This window comes from Pinus tabuliformis, chromosome 7 (assembly GCF_031772625.1).
Source record: "Pinus tabuliformis cultivar Carrire ecotype Pingquan chromosome 7, CPIR1, whole genome shotgun sequence".
Lineage (NCBI taxonomy): Eukaryota > Viridiplantae > Streptophyta > Pinopsida > Pinales > Pinaceae > Pinus > Pinus tabuliformis.
The window spans coordinates 1,803,782,199-1,803,802,679 of NC_142293.1; the positions used below are offsets into that span (position 1 = coordinate 1,803,782,199).

At 34.4% G+C, this 20,481-nt stretch overlaps 1 protein-coding gene across 1 annotated transcript; it reads right to left on the reverse strand.

Moving 5' to 3' along the window:
• Positions 1 to 6,680: 6,680 nt before the first annotated feature.
• LOC149255561 ((R)-linalool synthase, chloroplastic-like) lies at positions 6,681 to 16,589 on the reverse strand. Its single transcript, XM_089457249.1, has 10 exons — positions 16,307 to 16,589; positions 15,934 to 16,136; positions 9,003 to 9,115; positions 8,691 to 8,899; positions 8,502 to 8,596; positions 8,134 to 8,232; positions 7,813 to 8,028; positions 7,563 to 7,701; positions 7,215 to 7,463; positions 6,681 to 7,092 (listed from the first exon to the last, which is right to left on the reverse strand). The coding sequence occupies exons 1-10, from the start codon at positions 16,520 to 16,522 to the stop codon at positions 6,793 to 6,795; spliced, it is 1,839 nt and encodes a 612-aa protein (XP_089313375.1). The 5' UTR covers positions 16,523 to 16,589; the 3' UTR covers positions 6,681 to 6,792.
• Positions 16,590 to 20,481: the final 3,892 nt, after the last annotated feature.

Below are 20,481 nucleotides of genomic sequence, written 5' to 3' on the forward strand. Positions count from 1 at the left end.
ACAAATGAACAATTATTGGATGATACAAATGACAAGACCTCCTTTCTATATATAGGAGTCTAAGGGGTCCCAATACAATCAGAGCCTACATAACAATAATATTGTAGGGGCACAACAATAACAATAGTAGGCTTCTATGGGGCATAATAATAACAATATGGGGACTATATGGGCACAATAATACAATAAGGGGGTTGCACTAATAACAACAAGGGGTTACACTAGTAGTATAGGGACCTAACAATAAATGTAGTTGATATACACCCATAAGTCCATATCAACAATGGCATGCACAACCACATTAGTAAATGTAGTTGAAATAGGCCTTCATGATATAAATTTAATATTAATATTAAAATTCATATTGATAAATATATAACAATAACCATAATAACATTATTAAAAAAAAAACTATTATATTAAAAATTATTATTATTATATTATAAAAATAATTATATTTTATTATAATACTTATAATTATAATTATAATTATTACTACTCATAATAATTATATAATTTAATAATTATATTAAATAATATTATAATAAAAATTATATTATAACAATGATAATTATTATATTATAAAATATTATTATCATTATAAATGCGATAATAATTATTATAAATAAAATCAAAAATTTATAATAATATGATAATATCATTCATATTCTCAATAATATAATAAATCATGATATTATTAACAAACAATTATAATAATAATAATAATAAGTATGACAATTATAATGACAATTTATTATAATATCAATTTATTAATATTATAAACCCAAGATATTGATATAAAAAAACTAAGGGATTAATAGTGAAAACCCAAGAGATTAATATTAAAAACCCTTGGGATTAATAGTATAAACGTAAGGGATTTTTATTATTATAAACCTAAAGGATTAATTAACTGAAGAGATTTATATAATAAACCCAATGGATTATAAACCTAAGGGATTTATATTAAACCTTAGGATTAATATTCTAAACCCTATCAATAATATCATACCCTATTAATAATAATCACTATAATAAACTCAATAATAATAATATTATACCCTATCAAAAGTATTAATATTAAACTCAAGACGCTAATAAATCCAAGGGATTAATACTACAAACCCAAGGGAATAAAATTAAAGCCATGGGATTAATATTCTAAATCCAAGGTATATAAACCCAAAGATAAATATTATAATCCCTAAAACAAACATGATTGACCATAGTTGATTTTCATATTGAGACAATCTTTGTCACAATGCGAGGTTGGACCATGGTTGACCATGATTGGTTTTCATATTGAGAGAATCTTTGTCATAATGGGACGTTGGACCATGGTTGACCATGATTAACCATGGTTGCTTTTCATATTGAGACAATCTTCGTCACAATGCGAAGCTGGACCGTGGTTGACCATATATGACTATTGTTGTCACAATGTGACCATGGTTGACCATAATAGATTAGTTTGACAATGGTTGATTTTCATATATAGACAATATTAAACCCTAGGATTAATATTATAAACCCTATGAATAATATTACACCCTAGAAATATGAACCTTTAGATTAATAAACCCAAGGGATTAATAATAAAAATCCAAGGGTATATCATTAAACCCAAGGGATTATTATTGTAAACACAAGGTATATAAACCCTAAGATAAATATTATAAACCCTAAAATATTATAAATATGGTTGACCATTGTTGACCATGGTTGATTTTCATTTTGACACAATCTTTACCACAATGTGACGTTGGACTATGGTTGACCATGATTAATTTTCATATTGATACAATCTTTGTGACAATGTGACATTAGACCATGGTTGACCATGGTTATTTTTCATATTGAGACAATCTTTGTCACAATCTGATGTTAGACCATGGTTGACCATGGGTTTATAATTTATAAAACTAAGGAATTATTCATATTAAAATCCAAACAAATTCAAACCCAAGAAATTAATATTAAAAACCAAAGTGATTAATAAAACCAAGGGATTAATATTACAAATCTAAGGAATTATTAATATTATAAATCTAAGGGATTAAAATTATAAACCCAAGAGATTTATATTAAACCCTATGATTAATATTATAAAACTTGTCAATAATATTATACACCAGGAATATGAACCCTTAGATTATTAAACTCAAGGGATTGCTATTATAAACCCAAGAAATTAATAAACCAAAGGGATCAATACTAAAAACCCAAGGGATTAATAATGTAACCCCAAGGTATATAAACACTAAGATAGATATTATAAACCCTAAAATAAACATGGTTGACCAGAGTTGGTTTTCATATTAAGACAATATTTGTCACAATGCGACGTTGGACATGGCTGACCTTGGATGAACATGGTTGATCATGACTAATTTTCATATTGAAAGAATATTTGTCACAATACGACGTTGGACCATAGTTGACTTTCATATTGATACAATTTTTATAAATGATATATTAAATTATATATCATTTAACTCTTTTTTGTAAATTATTTTTTCTTGTATGTAAATAACTATTGTTATTATTATTTCTGTAAACATTTTTAATATTATTATCACCTTTATTTTTTTTTGTAAATTATCATTTTTATTTATTTCTTTTATGTAAAATAATATTTCACATTTGATCACAATGCTTTTGTTTCTATGCCACATTATGGTAACATTTTCATCTGTATATTTCACCACAGATTTTATAAATCACTTATATTCTTCTATGTATACAATTTATTTATATTTTTCCACAATGTTTTTTTTTTTTTAAATATTAAAATGTCTACATATATAAATTATTCATTTATCTTTATTTATTTTTTCTACATAATTTATTTACTTATAAACACAATGTTTTGTTTCTCTATCAAATTATGTAAATGTTTTAATTGAAATTATATATATAGTTATAGTTATAGTAAGCATGGATAAATTATATTATCTAAGCTAAATTTATAGTATTTATAGCCATGAGTTTCGTCTCTGCCTCAAAGCGAGGAAACTAGAGAGATAAGACAAGAGTACTTTGCCCCTCGAGGGGGCAACTAGAGCTTACATTGTTTTTCAAAAAAATGGAACCATATGAGTTGCATAGGAGGGCAAGGCCTCGAGGTGTCTGGACAGTGGACTGATGAAAGATGATAGTTTCAGGTTGAGGCAGAGAAAAAAGATCTTCCATCTCCGAATTGACACTCTTAGGCTGAGCTGCAACGGTGTTATCACATTGGAAATTTCCAAAGAAAAAATATCTTTTGCGAGCGAGTTACCAAAAGGAGAAAACAACAGACCTCGAGTTGCTTAGGATGTCGCGACGTGACGTGAACTGCTATGATGCCAAACAAAAGTCGATTTGGAGCCACCATGTGCCTAAGAGATTCCACGAGCCCGCATCGAACTGGTCTTTGCAATTGTCCACTAGTCACCCGAATATGAAAAATATATAAATATATTTCATTTCATTTCTTCATATAAATTTTGTACATGTTACTTATATATATATATATATATATATATATATATATATATATATATATATATATATATATATATATATATATATATATATATATATATATATATATATATATTTCATCTATATATAAATGTAGATATACGTTTCATTTACAATGTACACAATTACCTACATTTCTTTCATAATTTACATTACATTTTATTTCATTTCACTTTAATATTATTTTACATTTCATTTTTCATCTAAATAATGTTCATTTTACTTTAATAAATATATATAAATAATGTACAAATATATATTGTACATTTCATTTATATATAAATGTGGATATATATTTCATTTACAATGTACACAATAATCTACATTTCCTTTATAATTTACATTTCATTTCAGTTCAATATTTAATATATATAAATTATGTACATTTCATTTATATTTATAAATAATGCACATTAAGTTTAATAAATAGTGAACAAATACACAATGCACAAATAAAAATCCCCCGATCGGGGTGGTTAATGTGATGAGATGGGAAGGCAATAAAAGGACGAGGGGTGGCAATTATGAGCCACCTCGCATCAGGAGATCACGGCAGGTGGATGTTAAGTTAGGTAGATTGGACATCATGTTAAAATGCAACAGGAGGAATAATCTCAAGCTCAGAGGTGGTGGAGGTGACGGCGGAGCGGTGATGGGACAAGGACCAGGACGCACAAGGGAAAGCCGAGAAGAAGTGGGCTATTATGGTGAGTGTAGGCGGCAGAGAAAGGTGGTGCAGCAGAACAGAAGAGGTCGGTAGGTGAGCGGGAGTGGATATGGATAGAGGCATAAGGGCAAGCATGAAAGGAGCATCCTTGAGGTGAACGGAGGTAGAAAAGAAAAGGTGATAGACGGAGCAGGAGAAACCACACAGGGTCGACCTCCTGGGTTTAGGAAAACTCGGAGCAAGAAAATTGAGGATGGAATGAAGAGGACTGTAATGCCGGGGAATAGGGGAGGAAGACCTTCGCGAGCGGAAGGCACTAAGCCGGATCAATGGAAAGGAGAGGAACAGACCCGGGCAAACATAGAGGACATATATGACTTGGAACGGGATGGTCAACTGCAGATAAGAAAAGTGATAGAGGTAAAGGGAGATTTCTGGAGAAAACAAGACAAGCAGCGGAGGATATAGGAGATAAGAAAGTCAAGGGCCGAGAAGAGGAAGCCGACATGGGAGCACTAGCCAGCGAATTAGGACAGGGAAGCGAGGTAAGGGAATACAATGTAGGTAGAGCAGGATGAGGAAGAGGCCGTAGAGGGAGAAGAGGACGGTGGCAAGCCGGGCATCAGGAACAGGGAGGCACCAAAACAGCAGGAAACAAATGCGGAAGGAAAATGATGAATCGCCAGGTGCAGTATGCAGAGAGGGCTTATTGCAAAGACATGCATGCAGACATTAGGAGAATAATCCAGCATCTGGAAGAGGAGGTGACCCAGGAACAGTCAGAATCTGAGATGGAGGATTGGGAATACCTGTTACCAGACCCTGGAAATACCAGAGGTCGTATGTCCCTGTATAAATAGGCCTTACATGTGTATTGGGTTATGAAACGATTGTTGGCTAAGGCTATGGAACAGGTGGCCATGGAGATGGCTGAATTGGCCCAACGCATTCCTAATCTAAAGAAAGAGATAAACAACCTTTAGATAACCATTATGATGCAAGATGGCAAGCTCGACGAGATACAGCAGCAGCGAAAGAAGCTTACTCAGGAAGTAAAAGAGGAGGAGCACCAGCCAAGCGCAATGGAAGAATGATTATTCAAGATATGTTTATTTACTCCCTAGTTAGGAAGCTGAAAAAGCATGCTACCCTCTGTATCTTTTATAATGCAGCTAGTAAACAGTGTTAGTTTTTTTGAATGGTTAGTATATATAGCATGGACAAACAGACTCGTTAAATTTTGTTTTTGGATGGCTATTAAGAACTTCAGGTGGCCAACAGACCCGGTTTCCCTTCACGGCGGGTTGAGGTCATCGTATGTATGTACTGGTTTTGACCTGTTATAATAGAAACGGTTCCATCTTAGCTTACAAAAAAATAAAAATGGTACATTTCACTTTAATGTGCATTTTGGTTTATACAAATCTCTTTTTCAAATAATGCACGGCTTACTTTTTACAAATATTTTCATCCATGTACGTCTAATTTTGGCTTTGTACCTTCTGACTTTGTTGTCGCGGATCACATTTCCAACCCATACTGTCCATTGTGTTAAATAATTAATAATTAGATTACATCATTAATTAATCATCAAATATATAATATTAAAATAATTAAATAACTATATAATATTAAAATATTTTAATAATTTAATTAATTATCTGATTATAACATTAAAATAATTAAATAATTATAAAATTTTAATATATTATTGATGAATGTAGACTTTAACATTTACAAAATCTTTGATGTGATGGATGTTTGGTATTCCATCCAAATTATTACATGTTCTGATGTTTTCAAGTGAACTAGTGCAACGAGTGACAGCATGTTCATCCCACGGTATGTGACAAGCGATCAAAGCAATTAAAAAGGCCTCCACATCCTTGATTGCTTCCCACATGATGACTGATAACTATGTTGGAATTGCTCTCACATCACATTGTTGTTTTCCATGGTCGCGAGTAAGGTTTTCAATTTTATTTTTGAACCATATGCAGAGTTGAGAGAATACATGTTTAGGAGTTTATTTATGAATTTAGAGTTATTGTTTTGAGCATAGCAATGGTTACCAATTTATTGTAAATAGAATTTGAAGAGAACTAGTTTCAAGAATTGAATCCCATCCTTCCTGAATCCCATCCATGGAAGGACAGAAGGGCTTTCGTCTCCACTTAATTTCTGATTCAGTGAACCCACTATTATTAATCCGTTAAATCATTCCCTCTGAAATCAAATTTCATTTAACTTCATACATTTATATTCAAAATTTCTAAATCCTCCTTTTTAGAATTGAGATATGAATTACTTTTCTAAAATTTTTATTCTCATCATTATATAACTCACAAAGATAGGGCTCAAATGATTTTATTCACAATAACATGAGTCCCTTCTAAAACCTAATATTTTATATTATCTCCATCCCATAATGTTAAAATCATTACATGTATATTTCAAAAGTGGCAACATAACTAAAAAGTTTACCCTACCCTACATTCTTAGCTTCAATCATCTGATGAGGACCCCGACCCTACATTCTTGAGCTTCAAGCATCTGATGAGGCTTTATTGCCATGCATAACATGTAGATTAAATTTGTAGTTATAAAGGCACAGGCTCAATGACGGTTGTCATGACCAAATTCTTTATTTCATAGTTGGTAACGCTGAAGCCATCTCGGTATTTGTAGAGATGGTAGAAAGCTCTCAGAATGTCAAATGCATGTTTCTTGGAAGTGATTGGAACATTGCTATCAGGTCTCAGATACTCCCAATTTAGTTCCTTTAGTAATTTGTTGACCATGGAGTTGATATGATTGATCGCATCGTCCTCTGTTGACTCGGGATTCTCTTCCATATAACATGATATACACGAAGATTTTTCTCCACGGTTCCTCTCAGCCTGCACTTTCCATGCCAGTAAATTGTTTATCCAACTCTAAATTAGAACCAATCATGCAATGCAAAGAAAAACTAACCAATCATGCAATCCAAAGAAAAATTCCTTCCATTAACAAGATATACCTGGTAAGTGAGAATGTCGCCTTTTAGTCGGAGAATGGAACATGCCACATCACTGAGCCTCGAAGGAAAGTCTATTTCTTGTAGGATGTGATGAGGAAAGGGAATGCCCAACGTCAGAATGGGTTGCAATGTGCCAATGCGATAACCGAAACTAACTTTCCCGTTATCCAGGTACTCCTCAAATGTTGGCAAAAAACCACTGAAAATCCACTTCGCTTCTTTCATATAAGCATCAATATAAGCCTCCAACTGCACAGGCAAGAGCACAAGCAAAGCAAATGAACTAATAATCACATTACGTTCTCACAAAGAAATAGTTGTGTATGTATGCTTTATTATTGTACATACAGCCTTTCGGGCATAGCTGAGCGTGTCTCGGCCTTGAGACTTTTCTGCTTCTCCTGCCATTTCGTTAACGGTTTCGTAAAGCACCATATATACTCCTTTCATATATTCTGGAAGCCACTCCGTCGCAGACGGATGCCACCTGATCATATAAACACAAATTTTGGTCAAGTAAATTAGTTCCTAAAGATTAATGGAGTGATGAAGCTTACATTCTTCTAAAATTCTTTGAATTGGTCATCTCCAGTACAACCTCTTAACTGCCGCTGTGAAGAGTTCTAGCTCATCCATCGTTCCAAAGGTGTCGTAAATATCGTCAAGAACCGTGCCAAGATGACTTATTTTGGCAAATCCAAGTCTGAACGAAGAATGTTGAGGTTCACTGTCAATGCAAGATGCCAAAGTGTAATATTCCACGTGACGATGCCGAGGGAAGGTCATTTGAGAGAAACCCGAATCTTTCCACCATCTACACACAAAGTTCATAGATTTCACGTTATTTTACAGTAGACCACTCAAATCCTAGTTTGTCTGCTAAACAGATATTATCCGATGACATAATTCATCACATCACCTGGAGAGAAGTTTTAGCTCTTGCTGTTGTAAAGAGTGAAACATATTGAACTCCAACTTTGCAAGTTCTAGAAGTTTTTGGGTCTTCATATTTGGCGTCCTGGAAACAAACAAATGTAACGAACATTAATTGAAAATTTGACAGGAAATCTAAATTGTTAACACAGATTTTTTGTGAAAAGCAACAATGTCCCTTGGCTTAATGGACAAAACAACATCAAATGGCCTAACTGTATCTGTTTATATATCAAAGAACATATATCCATCTTCATCCAGATTTAATAAGGCTTTGGATTTCTCTCAACATAAGTGGATCCATGGAACTTTGCGAATAAAAAATGTTGTTACACGATGAAATCATGGACCTACAAATAAATGGGGTCCTGTCCAAATACGTCGATGTAGTTCCTTGCTTCCAATCTTGGCAAATTTATATGCCAACCATATTCCAGAACGTACGATATCTGCCAACAACAAAATTTAAATTGTAAAATACAGATCACAACATATGTGTAAATTAGGCTATGTCATGTTATGATGATAGTATGACCCCCTCACCTCTCGTGAAAGACCGCAGACCGGAAGCTTTAGTATGGCTTCTTTTAAATATATTGTAGAGAAGATTTCTGCCTCTTCCATAACTTTCTCTCCTGGAAAGGCAATTTGGGAAGCCCGAAATAAGTTGAGAACACTTCTTATATCTCCCTCTGTTTGAATGGCCGAACATGCAAACTGCCCTTTTTGTTCTCTGAAGTGTTCTAACACATCTGATTTTAACATATAATGTATTAGCAATAAATGTCTGCCAGTAGAAGGAAGTTCAGAGCTATCATAAAAGAACTTCAAGGATTAATAGATTTTTATGTATACCTGAAGACACCGGGTATCCGTGTAGTCGAAGAGTTCGAAGTCCCAAGGCAGTTGAGTTGAGATCGGCAACAACACTATCTCTTCCACACCCAATGCCTTTTTCGTTCCAATAACTATAGAAAATGGTCAACAGTAAGAGGATTTCAATATTTCTTTTAAAAGCTAATTTTTCAGATTCCTCGAAATTGAAACGAGGATAGATTTTATGTGCCCTCGAATTTCTAAATTAGGATTACATTTTTTACAGGAAGAGAAAAAATTCTGAAGTATTGGCAAGGATTCGATGTACATTGGAATAGAGATCTGCAAGAATTCATAATTCATAAAAAGAAATGAATGAAAATCAAGCAGAAGGTTATGGATACACTTAAAGATCATTGTTTCCTTTATCTGTTTGAGAAAAAAACAACAATAGAAATGTTACGGAACCAATTCAGAATAATTGGATTCAGTCACAGATTACCTTGTCATGCTCACATAGATTAGTGATCAACTTGATGCAGTTGAGGAAAAGATAACAGATGCAGATCATGGCACTGACTGGATTTCCAACTTCATGTCAAAGTTATTTGTACTTGTAAGAATCTTCCTAATGTGAGAATATATTTACAAGAAGAATTGAATTGAGTTAAAAAGATAACCAGAAGGGTGGTGATCAAAACATAACAAACAAATAAGGGTCCAGGTAAACTACCTAATATAGATAAGGACAATAATAATAAGTCAACCTCATATTGAAGGAAAAAGAAGTTCAATAAAAGCAACTGCTAAAATTAAATCAATAAATTTGTTTGGGAAGAATATAGAAATAAATTTGTATTTGCAGCCTTTTGTATGGTCTCAAGTAAGGCAACTAAAACATGACATGGTATCTTGTATACGGTTAACAGAAATAATTGTTCAATTTAAGATGAAGGATATTATTATCTTATATATATGAATAAGCATGAGTATGAGGATTCGTATTCTTACTGATTAGCCGAGGATCTGCAGTGTATCAAGTTGTTTTGAGACATAGTTTTGTGGGATGGACATATTAGAAGAAAAGCTATGTAAATGAAAACTTTCCTTTTAATGAAAACGAAGTTTTTTATTTTTATTTTGAAAAACAAAAAAGAGAATAAGTATGAGGATTGCAAATATTGTAGAAAATATATGAAGATGGGAAGGTGGAAAAGACTGGAAAAATATATGAGGATATGGAAAGGGTATATAAAGAAAAGAGAATGGATGGATTTAAAAAAATATAAGACAAGTTTATTGAGTTGGAGGAATTGTTGGAATGATTATTTTAAGTCTAATTGTCTGGATGATTATTTTAGGTCGAATTGTCTGGATCTATTTTTTGTTGGAATCTGGGCAATTTTTTTTCAACAAATCTTACGCAAGGAATGTTTAAATCATGTGTTTGAAAGTGGAAATAGATTCAGTACCATCAAAAACCTTTAGAGCACCCAAAATATTGAAGTTTAACAACTATAACTTGGATTTACAAAAATCTCTACTAGAATTTATCAAAATATTACAAATTTTTTCTAGATTTTGAAAATAAAGATAAAAATCAGACTTGAATTGAAAAAGAAGGAGTTACAGCTCACAGGTGAGTACTGCACCTGGAGACTGCACTCAAACAAAGAGAACTCTTTCCGTACACTCTACATTCATCAAATGAGCAATTATATCATTAAGTACATTACTAAAATTCAGAAAGTTGCAACCAAACTCCTAAACTCTAGGAACAAATCCTAAACTAAGGAGATACGTTGCAACTTGTGTAACCATTTCTCCATTAATACAAAATAATATTAATTCTTTTCAACTCCCCCCCTTAACGGAGAAAGGATTACCTGAACTCCTAGCATCCCTCTAAACAATTCAAAATTTACACGCCCAAGAGGCTTAGTAAAAATATCAGCCATGTTATCAAGAGTTTTACAATATTCAACACATATCTCTTTTGGCTATTGTTTCTCTCGAACAAAATGAACCTGAGTATCGATATGCTTGGTATTTTTATGAAAGACTGGATTGTATGCAAGTTTGATGGTACTCTGGTTGTCAGTTTTGATAATAGTTGATTCTTTCTGCTCTTCTCCTGCATCGTTGAGAAGTCTTCTCAACCAGATAGCTTCACATGTGGTTGCACACAATGCTTGGTACTCAGCTTCACATGAAGATAGAGCTATAGTGTGCTGCTTTTTTCTGCTCCATGCTATGACCCCAGATCTAATGCTGAATGTGTAACCTGTGATAGATCTTCGATCATCCAAGTTACCTGCCCAATCAGAATCTGAAAACCTTGTTAGAATAACATCAGAAGTGTCAGTGTACAAAATGCCATAATTACTAGTACCACTAAGATACCTCAACGCACTTTTTGCTGCAATCCAGTGACTTTCGAGTAGTTTTGACATGAACTGGGTCAACACACTAACAAAATATGCCAAATCTAGTCTAGCTGTAGTCAGATATATCAAATTGCCAACTAGCTGTCTGTACATGGTAGCATCCACTTCTTTAGTACCGTCGTCACTGCTCAACTTTAAGTTCTGCTGTAATGGTGTTGCTGCTGATCTGCATTGCTCCTTTCTAAACCTTTCTAGCAAGCTTCTGGCATACTTCCCTTGAGTAAGAAAAGTTTGTCCAGAGTCTTTCCATACCTCCAATCCCAAGCAATAATGAAGGTTTCCGAGATCTTTCATCTTAAACACTTGTGACATCTGATGTTTGATTTCTTTGATTAGATTGTTAGCATTCCATGTTATGATCATATCATCTACATACAAAGAAATCAAAATAATTTGTCTCTGTTTATTAAACTTGGTATACAGATTTGGATCATTCAAGCTCCTATGAAAGCCATGCTGAACAAAAAATGAGTCAATTTTCTCATACCACGACCTGGGTGCCTGTTTTAAACCATAAAGTGCCTTTTTCAATTTACACACAAGATGTTCCTGCCCCTTTTTCACAAAACCTTCAGGCTGTAGTATATAAATTTCTTCCTTCAAGTCACCATTCAGAAATGCAGACTTAACATCTAGCTGGTGTTGCTGCCATTTGTGTTTTGTTGCTAAGGAAATTAGCATTCTAATGGTGTTTAATTTGGCTACAGGAGCAAAGGTTTCATCGAAATCTATTCCCTCTTTTTGTGAGTAACCCTTTGCTACCAGTCTAGCTTTAAGTTTCTCTATACTCCCATCTGCATTTATTTTTGGTTTATACAGCCATTTGCATCCTATGGGGGTTTTACCTTCAGGCAATTCAACCAAATCCCAAGTATGGTTTCTGTTTATTGATTCTATTTCTTCATACATTACAGCCCTCCATGCATCAGATTTACTTGCTTCCTCATAATTTGCAAGTTCTACAATGTTTAAAATCTTTGACATTAATGCATAGTCTTTCAATTTAGATGATAATCGAGTCTTCCTATTTCAGCCTTTTCTGGGCTTGCATCTTCATTGATTACATTGTCTGTTACTTCTTCTTCTTGTTTCTCCTCCTGCTCTTCATCTTCCTCACTGTTTTCTTCCATTAGCAATGGAATGTGCCAATCACTGTTAGAGTCATTATTTCCTTCTTCAACCTGTTCATGAAATATGACATCTCTGCTTGCAAAAACCTTGTGAGTCACAGGATTAAATAACTTATATGCCTTGAACTCAGTGCCATATCCAACAAATATACATTTCAGGGATTTAGGATCTAACTTCTTCCTATCTGCCTTAGGTATATGAAAATAAGCTTTTGACCCAAATATTCTTAAATGACTCATTGCTGGTTTGAATCCAAACAATGCTTCAAAAAGGGTTTTGAAGCCTAGACATCTAGTAGGACTCCTATTCTTTAAATACACAATAGTGTTAATAGCTTCTGCCCAAATACCATTTGATAGACCCTTACCTTGAAGCATACTCCTTGCGCAATCCACAAGAGTTCTGTTCTTCCATTTTGCCACTCCATTCTGCTGTGGAGTGTGGGGCACTATAAACTGTTGCACAATCCCATGATGCTTGCAGAAATCCATGAACTCTCCCAACCTGTATTCTCCCCCTTGATCTGAGCGGAGAATTTTTATCCTTTTTCCTGTCTGGTTTTCTACCATGGATTTAAACTCTTTAAAATACTGAAAGGTTTGACTCTTTTTACTCAGAAAGTATATCCATGAAAATCTAGTGCAATCATCTGTAAATAAGAGAAAGTAATACGCTCCTCCTAATGACCTGGTTTGCATAGGTCCGCAGATGTCTGTATGCACCAGTTCTAAAATGTCTCTTTCCTTTCTATTAACATGTAAAGGGAACTCTTCTCTATGCATTTTCCCTAATGCACATCCATCACAATCCAGCTTAACATTATGGAAAATAGGGAGTCCATCGACCATACCTTTTCTCTGAAGTAGGATGAGGTCTTGCAGATTAAGATGGTCGAATCTCTGATGCCAGAGATTTTCGGCTATCGATCCAGCTGCAACCATTGCTTGTTGTGGCATACTCTTCACATCTAGTCTGTACAGGCTCCCCACGCGCACTCCTGTTGCAACTGTTTCCATCTGGCTATCCTTAATGACACAGTTAGTCTTGAAGAATTGAACTTGCATGTCCTGATCAGTAATCATTGAGACAGAGACCAAATTTTTCTTAATTCCTGGAACATACAATACATTTTTAAGGTGTCTAATGTCACTGCTAGGTAATTTTACAGGAATGTCACCATATCCTTTGATCTCATGTCCACTATCATCTCCTAAATAGATTTTCGACCCACATGAAGTTTCTTCAAGAAATTCAAACCAATCCTTCTTACCAGTCATATGTGAGGATGCGCTCGAGTCAACATACCATATGTCGTCCTCATTTCCCTTTGAAGCTAAAAGAGCACAATTGACTATAAACAGTCGAAGTTCGTGGCTATGTTCCTCTTCTTCCTTAACAAAGTAACCCTTATGTTTTCTCTGTTTGTTTCTTCCTTCGTCTCCGTGCCTCTTATAACAATCGTTAATCTGATGACTAGGTTTTCCACAGTAAAATCATTTCTTGCTAGGAAAATTATTAGCAGACATACCTTTAAATGGTCTCTTCTGAAATGTGTTTGCTCCTTTCCGCTGCTGCTGCGGTTGCTGATGTTGCTTCCCTCTATACTGTCTCCTTTTTGCCATCAGAGCAAGGTCATTGCTCTGTGATTTCAAATTTTTTCATCGTTCTTCTTCCTGTATCAGAATCCCTATCAGTTGTTCAAATGAAGGGGCTTTCTCCCTCGCTGACATCCCTATGATAAACGTTTGGTATTCATCAGTCATTCTGTTCAACGTGATCGTGACTAGATCTGAATCGGAAACTTTCTCTCCGATATCTCCCAATTTGTCCTTCAAGTCTTTGACTCTAGCAATGAATCCAGCAACGGACTCATTCTCCTCCATCTTCAATGCAAACAACTTGCCTTTGAGTGACAAGACACGGTTTGTATTCTGCGTCTGGTATAGGTTTTTGATCGTCGTCCAAATGTCAGTGGCCGATTTACAGTCTCTAATATGTGGGATAACATTGTCCTTGACGGACATCTTCAATATGACCTTTGCTTTTGTCTCCCTTTTATCCCAATCTTGTTCTTGTGTGGCTGATCTTGATCTCAGCTCATTTCCTGTAACGATCGACCACGCATTTGCACTTTCAAGTAAAGTCTGCATCCTGAATTTCTAATTGGTGAAATTCGATCCATCGAGTTTGCCAGACTCATGGAGATACGATTCTATACTATTATTCATATTGGATTGATAAAATTTTTGATCCTCTGATAAATAAGTCTATCCAACTGTACACTTTCAGGACACTAAAAAAAAATCACCACATACCAGATCTGAACCTCTGTTTTGCTGGAAAAAAAATTGTATCTTCAATGCGCCACCACCGGGCAAGTCCGATCTGCTGCCACCAAACAGATTCGGAACTCCAATGCGCCACCACCGGGCAAATCCGCTCTGCTGCCACCAAGTAGATCAGGAACTCCAATGCGCCACCACCGGGCAAGTCCGATCTACTGCCACCAAACAAATCCGGAACTCCAATGCGGCACCACTGGGCAAATCCGATCTGCTGCCATCGAACAGATCTGAAATTTCAAAGTGCCACCACCGGGCAAGGTCGATCTGCAAAAATTGCAGATTTTCCACAGAGAAAGAGGCTGGTGCTTCTCGACAGTGAAATACCTGCGCCGAAAACAAAACCGACGCGCCTTACGAAATTGGCGCGATTAATGCTTGATTTTCTGCGCCAATAGCACTTCTTGGCGCGTTGGTGCTAAACAGCAACAACCCTTTCTTCCGCTCAAAAATGGCGCGACTCACGACGAAACCGCGCTAACCCTATTTTCCGCTCAGAGATGATCAGTCATCTAAGACCTGTCTTCAGGTGTTACTGCAGTCCACCTGATTCTACGAATGCTTCTGTACACTCCACCGCCACTACAGTTCTGTAACCAATGATGCATCCTAAAAAAATTAAGGCTATCCCTACTCTGTGCTCTGATACCATGATAAAAATCAGACTTGAATTGAAAAAGAAGGAGTTACAGCTCACAGGTAAGTACTGCACCTCGAGACTACACTCAAACAAAGAGAACTCTCTCCGTACACTCTACATTCATCAAATAAGCAATTACATCATTAAGTACATTAATAGAAATGATGAAGTTGCAACCAAACTCCTAAATTCTATGAACAAATCCTAAACTAAGGAGATACGTTACAACTTGTGTAACCATTTCTCCATTAATACAAAAAAATATTAATTATTTTCAACTAATAAATAAGACATAGTACATCAGTTTATTCGTTGAGCAAAATAAATATACAATTGAAACACTGGAAAAAAACCTGCGGGAAATTTATGAAGTATAAATAAATAATGATGACAACGCTGCGATGACTTACCTGTAAACATAATCCAGAGCTGATTTTATTTCACTTTTGAAATGCCTATCGATTCCCAAACGTTCAATGCTATCGACTACAGAGAGGCGCATAAGGAGATCATTGCAGGGAGTGATTAATTCTCCATCTTTAACCGAGATTGAATTGATCATCTCTTTTACTTCTCCAATAAGTTTCTGAGCACGTTCATGGTACGAAGTTGTCTGACCCACCCATATACATTCAGTAATGTAAATAAAAGAATTTCAATTGTGAGTGAAGTGGTACGAAGTTGTCTGACCCACCCATATACATTCAGTAATGTAAATAAAAGAATTTCAATTGTGAGTGAAGAAGGAATGCACGAAAGAAAAACTTCAAAGATGAAAATTACCCCATAAGGCGTTGAGAGGGACTGTATGAAATTATGGTCCCAGAGGTTGGAATGATGATTGGCTATGCGTCTCTGTATACCATCATCGGATATTGTCCGACACATTCGGATCGAAGTTGCGATCGTTCTGCGGACGCCCTTAACCTCACTAGGACTGACCAACGATTTGTGCACGCGCCATCTGGGAGCCAGCGGTGCGATAGAAACGAGAGCCATTCCTACTCGATATGATATGATACACTAAAAAGTGAGGCAGCTCAAAATAATGAACTGAAATTCTGCGAGATCCACCTTACCTGGGTTACTTATTTATAGGTAAATATCCAGCAGTGAGCAAATTATTGGTATATATGATCAAATATTAAGCATTGTGTAAGTGAATCAATTATTGGTATATATGTATATATGCAAATGAGCCAATGATTTATTGTCCTTTTTATCATATCCATGGGATATCTCAAAAGGCAAAAACAGTAAACCTATCATATCCAAAAGGCAAAAACAGTAAACCTATCATATCTCAAAAGGCAAAAACAGTAAACCAAGAACATCGCAAACGTAACAGGATGTACGGTTTTCTGTAACTTTACCATGACGTGATGTCTAAGCGGAAAAATGTAATCTCTTTACACACAAAGTCAAAATGTCCGTAGTTTCAAACAGATATATATATTTGGGACCGTTTCGCAACCCTTATTTGTGACGTCATCGGTGTTTACGATGTCAAAGTTTCTGTCGCAGTTGGAAGAATAGTGTATTTCATTTTCCGCGTTTTTGCTTTTTCGTACATTTAAGTGTGATTCACGACTAAGCCACATGGTTGGTCGAATCTCTTTCTATCGCACTCCGGATGAATCGTGTATTTCAAGTTACTATATACACAGAAATAAAAAAATTTAAAAATTTATTTTAAAAATCTATGAAGTCTTACCATAAACGCTCTCAGCTCTTCATTAAATAGAATATCATGTTGTTTTTGAAAGTGTCTTGTTTTTCTGTTCCCAATTTTTTACCTTTCTCAGAACATTAACAGGTAAATTGATAAAAATTAATCTTTAACTAAAAAATACAATCATTAAAACCCATCATCCAAATTATCGTGTGGCATCTCCTTCTGTCGTAGTCTTCGACCGAACAGCGCTGTAAAATCTGACGAATCGCTTATCGCATATCCACTGACCAGCTCAGTAACCCTCCAAGTATTCTTTTTTTCGGAGGGCTAAAAGTCTCTATCTTGTACTGTCACCCGAATCTTTAAATAAATAAATAAATAGAATACACCAATCACCCGAATCCTTTTTTAGGAGGGCTAAAAAGTCTATCTTATACTGTCAGTGGTCACTTCAAGAACAAATGACAAAGGGTTTCGTATATATTTTGAACACAAACATATTAAGTTACATTAGAAAAAACCAAAAAAAGGCATAATAAGTCTCACATTATACTGTCAGTGGTCACTTCAAGAACAAATGACAAAGGGTTTCGTATATATTTTGAACACAAACATATTAAGTTACATTAGAAAAAACCAAAAAAAGGCATAATAAGTCTCACATTATACTGTCAGTGGTCACTTCAAGAACAAATGACAAAGGGTTTCGTATATATTTTGAACACAAACATATTAAGTTACATTAGAAAAAACCAAAAAAAGGCATAATAAGTCTCACATCAGGAGGTTGTTGAAAAATTAATATGTCAAAAATGACAAAGGGTTTCGTATATATTTTGAACACAAACATATTAAGGTACATTGAAAAAAACCAAAAAAAGGCATAATAAGTCTCACATCACGAGGTTGTTGAAAAATTAATATATCAAAAATTATTAATTATGAAACTAACGACACCGAAAACAGAGATGTTGAAAGAAAGATATCTCAGTTTTATTTTTAAAATTATTTTTATAAGAAAAAGATGTTGAAAGAAAGATATCTCAATTTTATTTTTAAAATTATTTTTATAAGAAAAAGATTTTGAAGAAAAGATATCTCAATTTTATTTTTAAAATTATTTTTATAAGAAAATGGAGTAGTTATATACATTAATGATTTAAAATAACAATTTTCTCACTACAAGCAACTATTGTATTTTAACTTTATTCTAAAAAACATTTCAGTATGAAAATGTAGTAGTTATATATTAATGATTTTCTCTTGTAATATGTTGTTTATAGTAGAAAGTGGAAAAAGAATAATGAAAATAACAAAAAATAACAATTTATTAATTATAAGTAATTAATATAGTTATATAAATTAAATAGTTGGTCTTATAGGGATGAAAATATTTGTACCTCATGCTACATCTATCTTTTTCAAGACATTTAATAGAACATCTAACAAGATTCTTAACTATGAAGACCCTGTAAATAGGTTTTGTTACAATACCATGGCATACTAATACCACATTCCAAAAAAACCATAACTTTGCTCATATGACATTTTTTTAATTAAACTATTTAATTTAAAAGACAAAAAGAGCATAACTACTCCTGAGATCAATCACAAGCTTTGATTTGTGACCACTACTCGAATACTTTTAGAATATTCTATGGAAGTTAAATCCTTACCATCTATCTAATAATTATTGATACTTAAATTAAAATTGTTGAAGTCCTATTTCAAAATAGGTACACCTATTCACATAATTATTCAAGCTAATCACACAATTTATTATAATATAATAAATATGCTGTATAAAGATGATGTGCAGTAAATCTAGTTAACTTCTCAAATATGTAGCTTTTATTTATGAAAAGGTTGAGGCTCTTTTATAGATGGGCGTAGGAATAACTCCACATGTGTTATTTTTCATTAAGGTGTTAGGTCCCTATACTACTAGTGTAACCCCTTATTATTATTAGTGCAACCCCCTTATTATATTGTTGGGCCCGTGTAGTCCCCATATTGTTATTATTGTGCCCCATAGAAGCCCACTATTGTTATTATTGTGCCCTTACATTATTATTGTTATGTCGGCTCTAATTATATTATGACCCTTTAGACTCCTATATATATAAAGGAGGTATTGTCATTTGTATCATCCAATAATTGTACATTTGTGTAATGCAAAAGGAGGTTTCCCTCTTGAAGAGACTGAATCCTAAGGCATTGATCTTTCCTTTCTATCTTTTTGTGAGTTGGTTTCATAACAATTTGGTATTAGAGCTTTGGATTCTAGGGTTTCGCTGCTCCAAACAGGTCATCATAGAATTTTCACTATAACAGTTTCACTACAAAGTTTCAGAAGCGAAAAAGAAACCCCATTTGAGAAGAAATCGGTCTGAACCCCGGGTCAAAATTTTAGGTCTTGTCTCGCTATATTTTCGAAGATATGATGTGAGGAAGTTAGGGTTTTTGCAAGCTCTAGAATTTCCTCTCAAACAGGTCATCGTGGAATTGTCGCTATAAAGCTTTTTCTACGAAGGTTCAGACTCTGAAATTAAAACCCATTTGAGAAAAAGGTTTGGTGAATCTCAGGCCCGAATTTCATATTTTTCTTTGCCATATTTGCAGAGATACAGTCCCAGACAATTAGGGTTTCTGTAGGCTCTCGAATTACATCCCAAATAGGTGACCTTGGGAAAATCATCATAACTTTCTTTTTGAACATCAGATTGAAATTTCGTAAGAAGCTACAGAAAGAGGATGGACCGTAGTTTTCTTTGTATCGGTTTCAGGTCGTAAGGTTGAAATAGTGACACATGGAACTTCGTACAAATTCACTCTATTGAACTAGTCTATAATCAAGTCATCGTGGGAGATTTGACATAACTCTTCCTTGCAGAATCCAATCTTGATCATAGTTGCGAGGTTAGAAAGAGGACTTAGAGGGCTACTATGGGATGCAATTTCAGAACTTGAAGATTTGAAATTACAGAGTTAAAGTCGTTTCAATATCGAGCTCCTAAAATAAAGAAAAAGGCGATATGAGGATGTTTGATGGCAAGGATCCGGTAAATTGGATACTACAGATGGAACAATATTTTGATCTACATGAGGTGCAACTATTACAAAATGTACGTATTGCATTCTTCATATTTAGAACTGGACCAATTTTTATGGTATAAAGGGCTTTGTTCTCATAAACCACTTGTTACGTGGTCAATTTTCATGGAGGAAATGATAGCACATTATGAGGATAAAAAGAGCAACACCTTCTTTAGCCAATTGATAA